The following is a 12,923-nucleotide window of genomic DNA, read 5'->3' as shown; positions in this document are numbered from 1 at the left end:
GGTCAATCGTATTACCCCCAACACTTGTCGGTCAAGAAGCTCCCATTCATCATCCTCCATCTTTTCTGGCTTCACCCCGGATAGAGGTTGATGTAGCTTCTTGCTATACAGATAATCTTTAATCTGTAACCGCCAAAACGTAAAATCTGTACCGTCGAACTTATTGATTCCCGGTCCCGATCCGTCATTTCCGGCCATCGCTTCTACTGCCTTAATAAAATTTCAAAAAAATCTTTTCTGATGTGGAAGATCAGACAAAGCTGCAACCACAGAGCATACTCAGAATTTTAAGAAATTTTTCATCAAGGCTCCCGGACACCGTAACAGCTCTGATACCAGTTGTTATGGATTATGCCGGAGTGATCATGACGATAATAATTGCGGAATAAAATAATCAATAAGAACAACAAAGATTTACGTGGTTCACCCAAAATAGGCTACGTCCACGGAGCTGCTACAAATATTTAATACCGGAGAAATATTACAAGTGTACAAAACACTATATCTCTCACCAGATCCCAACACCCGAGTATTACCGAGAAAAAAATATTTATCTAACTCACACAAGAGAAAGACTCAAAAAAACCCAAAAAACTCTCTTTTTTTTCTTTCTTTTTTCTTTGCTCTCTGCGCTGTGGGATACTTTGAATGGGGGAGAGGAGCTCAATTTATAGAGCTCCTCTCTGTGTTTAATTAAATGCAGGGCATTTAATTTACTTCCCAACTAAGAAGCCCCATCTGCCACCATCCCACCAATCACCTGCCACCTAACATCTGATATACGATTTTCATTAAAAAAAAAAATGAGAACATGTCTCAAGTAGTATCTAAGACTATATGTGAGAGCGAGACAAGTTGTGAATTAGGAATATTGGGCTATATATGATCCCATTACGACATTTGTGTTTGCCTTGTTAATTAGCCTCTCCTTGTCTTGCAACTTTTTATTATTTGTAGGCGGTCGCGTAGTCGAGTGCTAGCTCACCTACAAGCAGGAACATCTATGGAGGGTATGTGTTCAAATACAATGGAGAAAGGAGCGACAATTATTGGCTCTGATAGCTTCACTCTCTTGGGTTCTAATGCAGGGATTAAACCGGAAGAATTTACAATTAATATTTGACCATTCAGAAGCATGGTTCTGCTATGCAAGTCCCCGTCTTTAGCTGTCAGATGGTATTCTTCTCTCAATATCACTTTATCTTCATACTGGTTTAACAAATCCGAAAGCCCAACCTCGACTGCACTGCTGTTATCCAGGTTGATCAAGAGCAACGTGATTCCGGACTGTCACGTTTAAAAAAGCGAGCTAGACTCATATATCTGTTCTTGTATAATAATGAATCAGAGAGACAAGTGTTTTGCTTACTGAGTTTTTTGAGCAGTGAGCATATGCACGCAACTTCTTGGTCCCAACGAAGCTTGTCGATAGAACGTTTCTTCCCATCAGACGGTGCCACAAAAGCGCGCTGCATATGTTATAATGATGTAAATAATCTTTCGTTACCAAGTATATATATTCTGATGAAAATCATGTCATGACTTATAAGCATATGCCTGTAGTAGTCAGGATTTGGCACGAAAGTGGCCGTGTCGAGTAGACCATAGTTTCCGCCGATCAGTGACTGCCTGCAGTATGATTTGGTGTCATAAGAAGAAGCCATCCCTAGCTGATCCAGATACCTTATATATAAATCTCAAAATCAAAACATAATCACTTGGTCGCTTGTATGTTTCATTGACGCATGTTTTGTAAATGAAATCGAGTTAATGAGTTACCAAAAACTGAACACAAATGCATTCGTGACGAGATTGCGACCACTGTTATACGCCCCACCAGCTTCACCGACCCACGCAACAGTTGAAGCGCCAGAGATGTTGAGAATCTGCTGCAAACTACTCAGCTGCTGGGATTCACCGTCTAGGTATGATGGATCGAGTATCTTGTCGATCAGGTGATCATCAACACCTAGTTTACATGCGATTAGTTGTCCTAAATATTGCTAGTAGTTTCATTTACTGTGCATATGTGCAAAGATGTATATTAATTGTATACCTGGACCAAGGTTGTAAATATGGTGTGTGACCACCTCAAGTGATTGGGATGCTCCATTTACGAATTTCGCGTACCATTGTGCGTCGAAAAATCCCCCTGGTCCAAGAACCAATGGCTTAATCTCAAAGTTTTTGTAGATATCTTTCACTACTTTTTGGAGATTGATGACATCTGCTACATATTGTTCTGCTGCTACACTTGCTCCAACTCCACTGCCACTGAGTTCATTCCCTGTCGCCAAATTAACGATTTTTCGAGCAATCCCACAAAGAAGATATCATCATAATTCATACATTAACCAACAAATCCTACCAAGCTCCCAGCCATGGATAGTATATCCACTATTCACAGTGTGCCTCATAAGAGATTCTGCATTGCTGGAATTCCATGCTCCTGAACAAGTTCCATTATATGCAACCGTTCGCCCGTTCAGTGCGTTCAAACCGAATATAACCTTTGCTCTGCGAATCGATGGAAAAGTTATGTATTATGATTCACTAGTCATGCTACACAAATGATATATGGAAATATTGTAGCTAACTTTGCTGTTTTGAAGAAGTTATTCAGCTCATCCCACCGCGACATCGACAAGCAACCTTGGGTAAATCCGAATAACTCTGAGCTGTTGTTAACAAAGTCATTACATGGTGCTGGATTATCTATAGATTGGTATATCACCTTGTCTTGCAGAGTTCCACCAAGCCTTATTTTTAGTGGAGAAAAAGCTGCACTTGGATATAAAACTTCAGTGGCGAAATTCATCTTTACTACACAATAGATAAATAGTCAAACATGTTCACCTTTGATTGCGTTTAGCAACATCTTGTTGCTTAGGTCCTGTCAGACAAGATGAATGATGTTAAACATAAATTAAGGTTTGATGACAATATCCCAAAAAAGTACCAGATTGAGAAGTGAAGCATTGCCCCAACTACAATTTCCATAATCACATTTGGTGGGGGGCCACCAATCCATTGTAGCACAGACGAAATCTTCGTCGGTGATTGCTATCGGGGCTGACCCATTAATACGAATGGTTCCATTAACAATGGGAACCACTGCTTTCGCAGAACCGCCGCTTCCAAAGTAGAACCAGAAGCTCAACCCCAAAAGTTTGAACATGGACATTTTATGGAGCTTGTGTGTGTGAACAAGATGCACTCATTCGAATAGCACTAGTTAACAATATTATAGTCAACTGTGATCTAACACAAATGAATCCTTACTAACATAATAGACATAGAGAAAAACAAATGAAGCAAACAAATGTTTGATTCCCAAAAACGACCTACATCTTCATTGGATTCCAATACATGCAATCCCCATATATATGTTAATGAAGCAAACAAATGTTGGACAGATATAGATATCATAGGGTGGCTGACAAGACAAAAGATTAATCGTATTTAATCAATCACATTCATGTATACCCTTTGTAATTTGTTTTTATTGAGCTGTTGGGAAAAAAATTGTATTAGGAATCACATCAACATGGCAACATCTAAATAAATAAGCCAATTTTTTTTAACAATTTGAAACTTCTTATATTTCATGATTTAAACCAATAATGGATCGGTATCATCTTCAAGATAACTTAAAATAACTCCTGCTTTTACTCTGACTATGTCACCTCAATTATGCATCTATGTTCAAACCGCGGATAAAACCAAAAAAAACGTAAATCAAACCGAAAAAACCGAAAACCGAACCGAATCGAACCGACCGAACCAAAAACTAGATTTTGATTCGGATATAAATGTTAAAACCAAATGTATTTGGTTCAAGTTCGGACTATATGTCAAAACCGAACCGATCAAAAAACTAAAATTTCATTAAATTAATAATTTTATTTATATTATATATTTTATGTGATGATATTTAGTGAATAAATGATCATTTTTAATAATTTTTAGTTGATTGTTGTTTATTAAAGTCATTTAGACTTTGAATTTAAATGTTTTACAAAAGATATTATATAAAAATATAACATATTATAAAATATATTTATATTATTAATTAAAATAATTGAATCAAAATCAAAATAACCAATCGAAATATCCAAACGTTTTAGTAGAAAACCAAATCAAACCGAAGGAAATCGATTCGGATATCGAATTATATATTTTTAAAATCTAAAACCGAAAAAACAAAAACAAAAAATCGAAAACCAAACCGAACTAAGCGATGAACAACCCATATGGTTTAACTATTTAACGGGTCAGACAAGTATAATTTCGGGTACGGATCAGAATGCGTTAGGATATATTCAAGTTTAAACGGGTATTTGCCCTTCATAATAATATTCAAGTTTAAACGGGTATTTGCCCTTCATAATCTTAATGCATCAGGTAGGTATCATTGCGAACCGGGTCGATTATCATCAGTGATATGGTATTGCTCATTATAAATGGTAATGTAACTATATTTGATTTTGAAACTCATCAAACATGTAAAAAATAACAAGACCGATTTAATGAGCTCGGCTTTATGGGATTTTTTTTGTGATTTTGAAGTTCAAGGACGAGTAATATATCTATTAATTCCCTCTTTTGGGTGTTTCCTTGTACATTAGCATTTCCGAGAAAATACGAAATTAAATTTACATTTCTACTATATATCAAGGTGCACTTCTCCTCTGATATTGTTGATGGATTTGTGAGTTATATATCCTTATTTTTGGTGATGGATATATGTTATAATGTTTGATTTTGTAATTTTTTATGGCGATATTTTTTGCCATGCACGGTATGATATTCAAACCTTCTACTATGATATATATATATATATATACATATATATATATAATCAAAGATGCATTTTTAAAAGTAATTTGATTCAGGCATTTCATTTATCCACTTAAATAAATATTACAATTTTATATGCAAACATAATTTTCAATGAGATTTTGTCATTGTACGTAGTACCCGACCCGATCATGCATGCACCTACTAAGCATGTTTATATCATAAACAGATAAACATAATCAGACATAATTGCAAAAATATAAAATAAATATCAATTGGCCAGTAAACAGGAATAAACTGAACCCAAGAAAATCGATCAATACAACGCAAATGAAAATAATCAAATACCACATGTAAATGAAACGAAGCTACTAGCAACCTTTGCTAGCTCTCAGGCCCTGGTCACCAACCAACAGCTGAACTAAATCCTGGTCAACTTGAAAATATGTCCCGTCGAATGGGGTGTCCAGAATAAAAACAAAGACGTGAGCGACACTCGCTCAATACGTAAACATGAGCATACAAATCTATATAATGCATGAAAATGATATGACTGGGTATATTGGGTAACAAGATCAATGCTGCTCAGAATAAATGATGTGAGTGCATAGTACCATCTAGGGTCAACTCTGTTGAGTAGCTCACACACTCGTCTAGATCACCGTAGCACTAGTCCCCATCATCACGATTTCTCCCGGTGTCAGATATCATATCAAGAGTGTAGGGCTGAGCGACTTTACTCGAAAGGTTATATCAAAGGAGATACGACTCAACATGATATATGCACATGCAGCATATGAACAAAACAGTAAAACATGTATCATGACACATAACGCTTGAAAAATCCATAAATTCACTCACGAGTATTAAAGGGATTTGAAATGAATTTGAAATGATTTTATTTTATTTATTTATGATTTAAAAGTTACGTTTAATTAAATGGTTTTATGTTATATATTCATGATTTAAAAGTTAGGTTTAAAAGATTTCATACTATTTATTTCGCGTGAGATTTAATGTTTCAAAGTTAAGTTTTGAGGTGTTAAGAGATATGTTTAAATGTTGTGTTAAATGATTTCATGTTATCTAAAGTTGTTTGATATTTAATGTTTGCAAGTTAGTTTTAATATGTTTCAAGTATGAGTTTAATTCTGGTAACGAAGAGAATCGAGACTAGCCTAGAAACGAGGTTTGAGGATTTTAAAGAAGTATATGACCTTACATGTTATTTAAGTTTTAAGTTAAAAAGTTTTAGGGTGCAAATTTATTTAAAGTGGAGCTTGACAGCCAAGTTTTAAATATTTGGGAGAAAATATTTAAAAGTAGTATTTTTATTTAATAGGTCATCTTTCGGCTCATGAGAGACAATAAAAGTTGGCGTTCAAGAGAAGAATCCTCTTCTCCCAATTTCGGCCGCCTACTCTCTCCCAATGATATGAATTTGGTTGATTAACGAAAACCAAACATGAAAATAATCCAAATCGTGCCCTCAGATCAATTAAACAAAAGACTCAATTGAAGTTTTCGATCCTTTTGAAACAAGTAAAATTCACACAGAAATAGCAAAAGATAAATTTTGAATTTCCACCTTTAATCGATAAACGATTAACAATGAAAATTATGAAACAATTGATTTTAAGGAGACCTTCAGTCTTCAGATAACTTGTATCTAACAATCTTCAATAAAGAACAATTGACAAACGCCACAAAGTTTGATAACTTTGATAAGTTTGATTTGAACAAAGCCAAAGCTTCAATAAAATTCGTGAGAGAATTGTAGACTGATAAAATCAATAATGATATCTGAATTATTCTTCAATAATGAATGTATGAATCTTATTTATATTACAACTCAAAAAGATATAAAATAATGTAAAAGATATCAAAAGATATCACTAGAAAGTTTCCTAGTATGATTAGAACTCTAAAAAAATAGGTAAAATATATCTCAAAAATAAAAGAAATCCCGAAACACATACAAACATGCCGCACTGTGTGTTTTCGGAATACAGTCCGCGCTCGAGCGGTAGGAATTCGCGCTCAAGCGAGAAAGGTTCACTTGGAAATTCTTCTTTCTCAAGGTCTTTTTGCACTTCAAGAACAATAAAACATCCTCCAAAGTGATCTCCAATTATTCCAACACCCTCTTGATAATTTAGCATCATATTTTGAAGAGCTTCCTTGAACTGTTTAGCTTGACGCCTTGTAATCGAACCTTCTGGCAGCTCCAATGGATCTCAAACATTCTCCACAACACGATCCGCATGAGATCTGTCCACGATCGCATTATCCTCCCCTTCTTGAAAAAGATTTGTCCTCAAATCTCGCTCATCACCTACATCAAAGAAAGAAAGATCAACAACATTAAAAGTAATACTCACATTATACTCACCTGAAAGATCTAATTTGTAGGCATTGTCGTTGATTCGCTCAAGGACTTGAAATGGACCATCCCCTCTAGGCAACAACTTTGAACGTCTTTTCTCCGAAAAATGCTCTTTTCGCAAATGCAACCATACCCAATCACCCGGTTCAAATACAACATTCTTTCTTCCTTTGTTCGATTGCTTAGTATACTGTAAATTCTTCTTCTTGGTGTTCTCATGCACCTTCTCATGCAAGCTCTTAACAAATTATGCTTTCTTCTTACCATCCATGTTAACTCTTTCACTCATAGGTAAAGACATCAAATCTAATGGAGTCAATGGGTTAAATACATAAACAATCTCAAATGGCTAATAACTCATAGTAGAATGCACACTACGATTATAAGCAAACTCAATGAATGACAAAAAATCTTCCCAATTTTTCAAGTTTTTTTAATGATAGAGCGCAACAAAGTTCTTAAAGTTCTATTCACTACCTCATTTTGCCCATCAGTTTGAGGATGACAAATAGTAGAAAATAACAACTTAGTTCCAAGTTTACGCCACAATATTTTTCAAAAGTAACTTAAAAATTGAGTATCCCTTTCAGAAAAAATACTCCTAGGCATGCCATGCAATCTAACAATTTCATTAAGAACAAATCTGCAATATGCGAAGCATCATCTGATTTTTGACAAGCAATAAAATGTGTCATTTTAGAAAACCTATCAACAACAACATAAATAAGATCTCTCCCCTTCTTAGACCTCGGTAACCCAAGAACAAAATCCATAGAAATTTCTACCCAAAGTTCATTAGGTACTGGAAGTGGAGTATACAAACCATGCGGTTGCGATCTAGACTTTGCTCTCTTACATGTCTCACACCGCTCACAAATTTTCTCTACATCATGCTTCATTTGTTGCCAATAAAAATACTCATGCAAAACTTGATATGTTTTAGCCACACCAAAATGCCCCAGTAAACCACCACCATGCGATTCCCTAACAAGTAACTCCCTAATTGAAGTTTTAGGAATGCACAATCTATTTTCCTTAAACAAGTAACCATCATGCAAATAAAATTTTCCTTGAGGACTATGCATACATGATTTAAATATTTCACCAAATTCACTATCGCTAGCATACAATTCCTTCACATGCTCAAACCCCAAAAACTTAGCATCTAAAGTAGTTAAGAGTACGTACCTTCGTGACAATTGATATTCATCAATAATGTGATCTCCTTGGATGAGCTAACAAAACTCTTGGGATGAGCTAACAGTGAACTGAAATCACAAACAAGAGTGTTAGGCGGAGGCCGGAAGGTGTTCCGGTGTATCCCCTTCGACGCTCAAGTCAGAAGCGAGGACAGCGAAATATAGTGAGTGAAGTGTGTGTCTCGAGAGCAAGAATTGGAATCCAAATAATGAAAGTAAATCTGGTATTTATAGGAGATGGCTCCGGATTTGGCCCTTACCTTCCTTATCAAGAACCCAAGAATCCCGGGATCACAATCCCGAATATCTAAGCTGAGAACTCGCCCGAATATTGTCCGAAAAAGGTAACATTGATATGTACATTTTATCCGAGCTGAACTGCCATCACCAGGACACTATGTTGCTGCCCTTTTAGGAGTAATAGGGAGAGTAGTGATTGAGCTGCTACTGAACTCCCCCCATTCTGCCGAACCCAACTCCCAAGAAGGGATGGTGAGTGAGCTGTTGCTGAACCCCTGAGCTCAACATAAACAACTTATCTTAACATCTTTAGCTAACTTATTGAGGTTGATGAGCCCACATGCTAAGCTAACTTCCTGGTGAAATAAGAGTAAGGGAGATTGCTGAGCACCCAAGCTTCAACATTACCGAGCCAACCTTACAACTAACGTTCCGAACTCGGCAGCGAGGGAGCTTGGCCAAGCTCCCGAGCTCCCATGGCCGAGCTCCCGAGCCGACCTAAAAATTATGGCGAGGGTCCTTGGACGAGCTCTCGAGCCGACCTGACAAGTATGAAGAGGGTCTTGGCCGAGCTCCCGAGCTCCCATGGCCGAGCTCCCGAGCCAACCTGACAAGTATGGCGAGGGTCCTTGGCCGAGCTCCCGAGCTCCCATGGCCGAGCTCTCGAGCCAACATGACAAGTATGGCGAGGGTCTTTGGCCGAGCTCCCGAGCCGACCTGAAAAGTATGGAGAGGGCACTTGGCCGAGCTCCCGATCTCCCATGGTCGAGCTCCCGAGCTGACCTGACAACTATGGCAGGGGTCCTTGGCCGAGCTCCTATGGCCGAGCTCCCGAGCCGACCTGACAAGTATGACGAGGGTCCTTGGCCGAGCTCCCGAGCTGACCTGACAAGTATGGCAGGGGTCCTTGGCCGAGCTCTCGAGCCGACCTGAAAAGTATGGCGAGGGTCCTTGGCCGAGCTCCCAAGCTCCCATGGCCAAGCTCCCGAGCCGACCTGACAAGTATGGCGAGGGTCCTTGGTCGAGCTCCCGAGCTCCATGGCCGAGCTCCCGAGCCGACCTGAAAAGTATGGCGAGGGTCCTTGGCCGACTTTAGGTTTCATAATGAAAGCCTTTGAGCTTAGGGTCGCCGAGGAGCTGAGTTGTTCTCCTCCCGGGGTATCAACAAGTATAACCAAACCAGTGCCAGTCACATGATCAGCATGTACATGTGTGTTGATTGCGTATATAAGCTTTATACCCAACTCTTTCACCACAGAAAGGTCCCTATCAACTGTCTTGTCCACAGGGTCAACCAGTTGTTTACAGAGAAGTTGCATCAGTTCATTGAAGGTTACATTGCAGTGTGAAAAATAAGGAATAAGAAGCACAAATGTCGTCACACAACAAAGCAAGTCTCCAGTTAGTCTCTAGTTATCTGTACATTGATCAGTAATCCATTTTTCTCATAAGAATTTTTCTTCTCCTACTCAATAAAAGGAAAGTGGGACCTTTTTTGATGGATTTTTTTTTAAAAAAAGTATGAAATATTAGTTTAAATTCCTTTCTAAGTTCTCACAATTTGAGCACTCAAATTATTAGGTACATAAGTTTTTAAAAATAAAATGTCACCCTCATTTTTTTCTTTTCAAAATACAAGCAACAAAAAGAATTGTTATTATTTTTTAAAGAAAAAAAAAAAGATGCAAACTTATTCCCATCTACTCATAAACTTGTAATTTGATAAACATATAAGGCAATCAGAAAGTACATGTCATAAGCATTAACTATAACAGAGACGCAAAGGGACTGTACACAAAACTTGGCAATAACTATGAAGAAAATCGCCTGATTACATTTCAGTGTTGCGCATATTTTAAGGTCGAAAATCCATCAAAAGCATCCAAGGTTACCTGCTAGATCCTGTACACTAGGAAGAGGGGAAATGAAAGAGATGGACTAGTTGATGAACCTGAATATTACATCATTGTTTTATCCACAAAATAATATCTTTCAAGGGAAACCCCCAGTTTGTGTCTTTCGCGCCTTTTTTTTATCGGCTCCATCAAATGACCCAACCTAACACTAAATGAAGCGATGAACACTGCCATAAACATAAAATATAATTAAATTTATAACATCATTTATCAATTCAAATTGAAAATTAAAAATAAATAAATAAATCAGATACCCAAATTACCCAATCAGTAGAAATTTATTAGGTTCAAGTTCTACTCGAACCCGACGAACTACCCAAACTACCTGACTTTTTCTACCGATCGGATCCCGGTCAGGTCGGGGAGGTCCTTACCCGAATGCCCCACAAATTCCGATGTCAACTTATAATTCACTAAAAATTATAGTAACGAAAATCTTATTTCCATAGACGATCAACTCAAGGACAAAAGCCTTTGAATTTCAAAACAAATTAATCAACCTCAAACTCTTACACAATTCAATACTCTCGATATATATGTAAATGCACCAAAAATACACAAATCACGGCCTGGTGTTACTCACCATCACAGTTTCGATTTTCAAATCACCCTGCATTAAACATCTACTCACAAACGGTTTGTAGCTCTGAGGATGGTCAAATCTCCTCACCAGAAACCAAACCTAAAGCAAAAAAAAAAAAATAGAATCTAAAAAATCAACAGAAATCATGGGATCGAACTCAGATCTGAGATGGGATCGACCAAGACCCTCATCGTAAAAGTTCTATCCAGGATTCCGAACGCCGATCTGGGCAAGACAGAGAAAGAGATTCCGAACACTGACCTGTTCCCAGCGTTCGATCGACGGCTAGGGCACCGAGATGAGCGAAGGGGCGAGGCGACGGGTTTCTCTTTTCTTTTTGTTTTAATTGTGTAAGGTGTGTATATATATGTGTGTTTAAAAAAAAATAAAAAAATAAAAGAAACCAAGACAACGTATAAAAAATAGTGTTGTTTCAAGTTATATAAAACAATAGAAAAAGACAACGGTTAATAAAAAACTGTTGTCGTAGACCTTCCAAAAACTGTTGTCGACAACGGTTAATAAAAACCATTGTCGTAGATCACAAAAAACCCGCTCAAAGAAATCGATTTTTTAAAACCGTTGTATTTGATTACAAACCGTTGTCATATTTCATCAAAAAATGACCAACAACAGTTTTATGAAAAAACCGTTGTCTTTCAGGTGTTGTTAAAACCATTTTTTGTTGTATCTGAAATCGAATCATGTTATTTATTTGTTTATGCATTGTAAATTATTGTAAATTCAGTTTATGAATGACAATGCATTTCAGTTTTATGAATGAATAGACTGGTTTTTGAGTTTCTGAAAACTGAGGCTTGTTGTTTTCGAATTAATGTTTGAGAACAATGCCGATATCAACCAACCTCGGTTTCGAGGCGTGACATTATGTGTAGTTTTAAACTTTAATTATGTGTATTTTTAATTTATTATATTTATGTGCAATTTTATTATGTTTAAAAAAATCATTATTGAATGGAATAAAAATAATATATTTGAACATCATCACTATAACATCACCACACTGCTGTAGAAACAGACAATGAACTTATCAAAACTGAGATCATCTCGTGATCACGTTACAACTTTGACCACATCAACTTTCTCACATTATTAGTAATGCTCTTATCTTTATGTTGTTAAGGTATCTGCTTCGTCCACTGTACGAACCATCCAGTGTGTATCATGAGAGTGGATATCACCTACTTTTAATGTGATCCCAATCTAACTAAAATAATTATTGCAGCTCATCTGTTTGGTAAATGATCTACGTGGCTGCAACAGATTGGCTTATACTAGAAATTCATGAGTATTCGTTAAGCTAATCACTTAAACTTGAATTAATAAGTCTAGATTTTTTAGAAATAATTATGAGCTGATCAAAATCATGTAAATAATGAAAGATAAACAATATTTACAAAAGGAGCAATTGAAGCATCCCCAAAAGTCATGCATGTTTTATTTATGGTCATGGGAAATGCTACATGTACACATTGATTTACACATTGGGTTACACACTACACATGAAATTACAAAATTATCCCTCTACTTGATTTGAAAAAAATCTTTCCAAAATACATTAAAGATATTTATGTAATTTTAAGTGCAACGTGTAACCCAACATGTAGCCCTCCGTATACACGTAGCATCACCCAATGCTCATAATCTAAGATGCCAATCACAAGCAATCGAGTTGAGAATAATTCGTAAGTGCACAAAAGACAATTATTTCACCACTAATATTACATGATCCAGAGTTCAAATTAATAATGAAGCTTCCTGCAAAAGATATCAAAAAA

At 36.7% G+C, this 12,923-nt stretch overlaps 1 protein-coding gene across 1 annotated transcript; it reads right to left on the bottom strand.

Annotated features, from left to right (window-relative positions):
* Positions 1 to 863: 863 nt before the first annotated feature.
* On the bottom strand, positions 864 to 3,289 carry LOC140892114 (heparanase-like protein 3). The gene is made up of 9 exons (XM_073300862.1): positions 2,960 to 3,289; positions 2,857 to 2,893; positions 2,598 to 2,781; positions 2,369 to 2,517; positions 2,057 to 2,287; positions 1,780 to 1,969; positions 1,558 to 1,683; positions 1,370 to 1,469; positions 864 to 1,287 (listed from the first exon to the last, which is right to left on the bottom strand). The coding sequence occupies exons 1-9, from the start codon at positions 3,182 to 3,184 to the stop codon at positions 982 to 984; spliced, it is 1,548 nt and encodes a 515-aa protein (XP_073156963.1). The 5' UTR covers positions 3,185 to 3,289; the 3' UTR covers positions 864 to 981.
* Between the last annotated feature and the right edge of the window lie 9,634 nt (positions 3,290 to 12,923).

Source organism: Henckelia pumila, chromosome 3, assembly GCF_033568475.1.
Source record: "Henckelia pumila isolate YLH828 chromosome 3, ASM3356847v2, whole genome shotgun sequence".
NCBI classification, from domain to species: domain Eukaryota; kingdom Viridiplantae; phylum Streptophyta; class Magnoliopsida; order Lamiales; family Gesneriaceae; genus Henckelia; species Henckelia pumila.
This window is presented reverse-complemented; position numbering and strand designations above follow the sequence as displayed.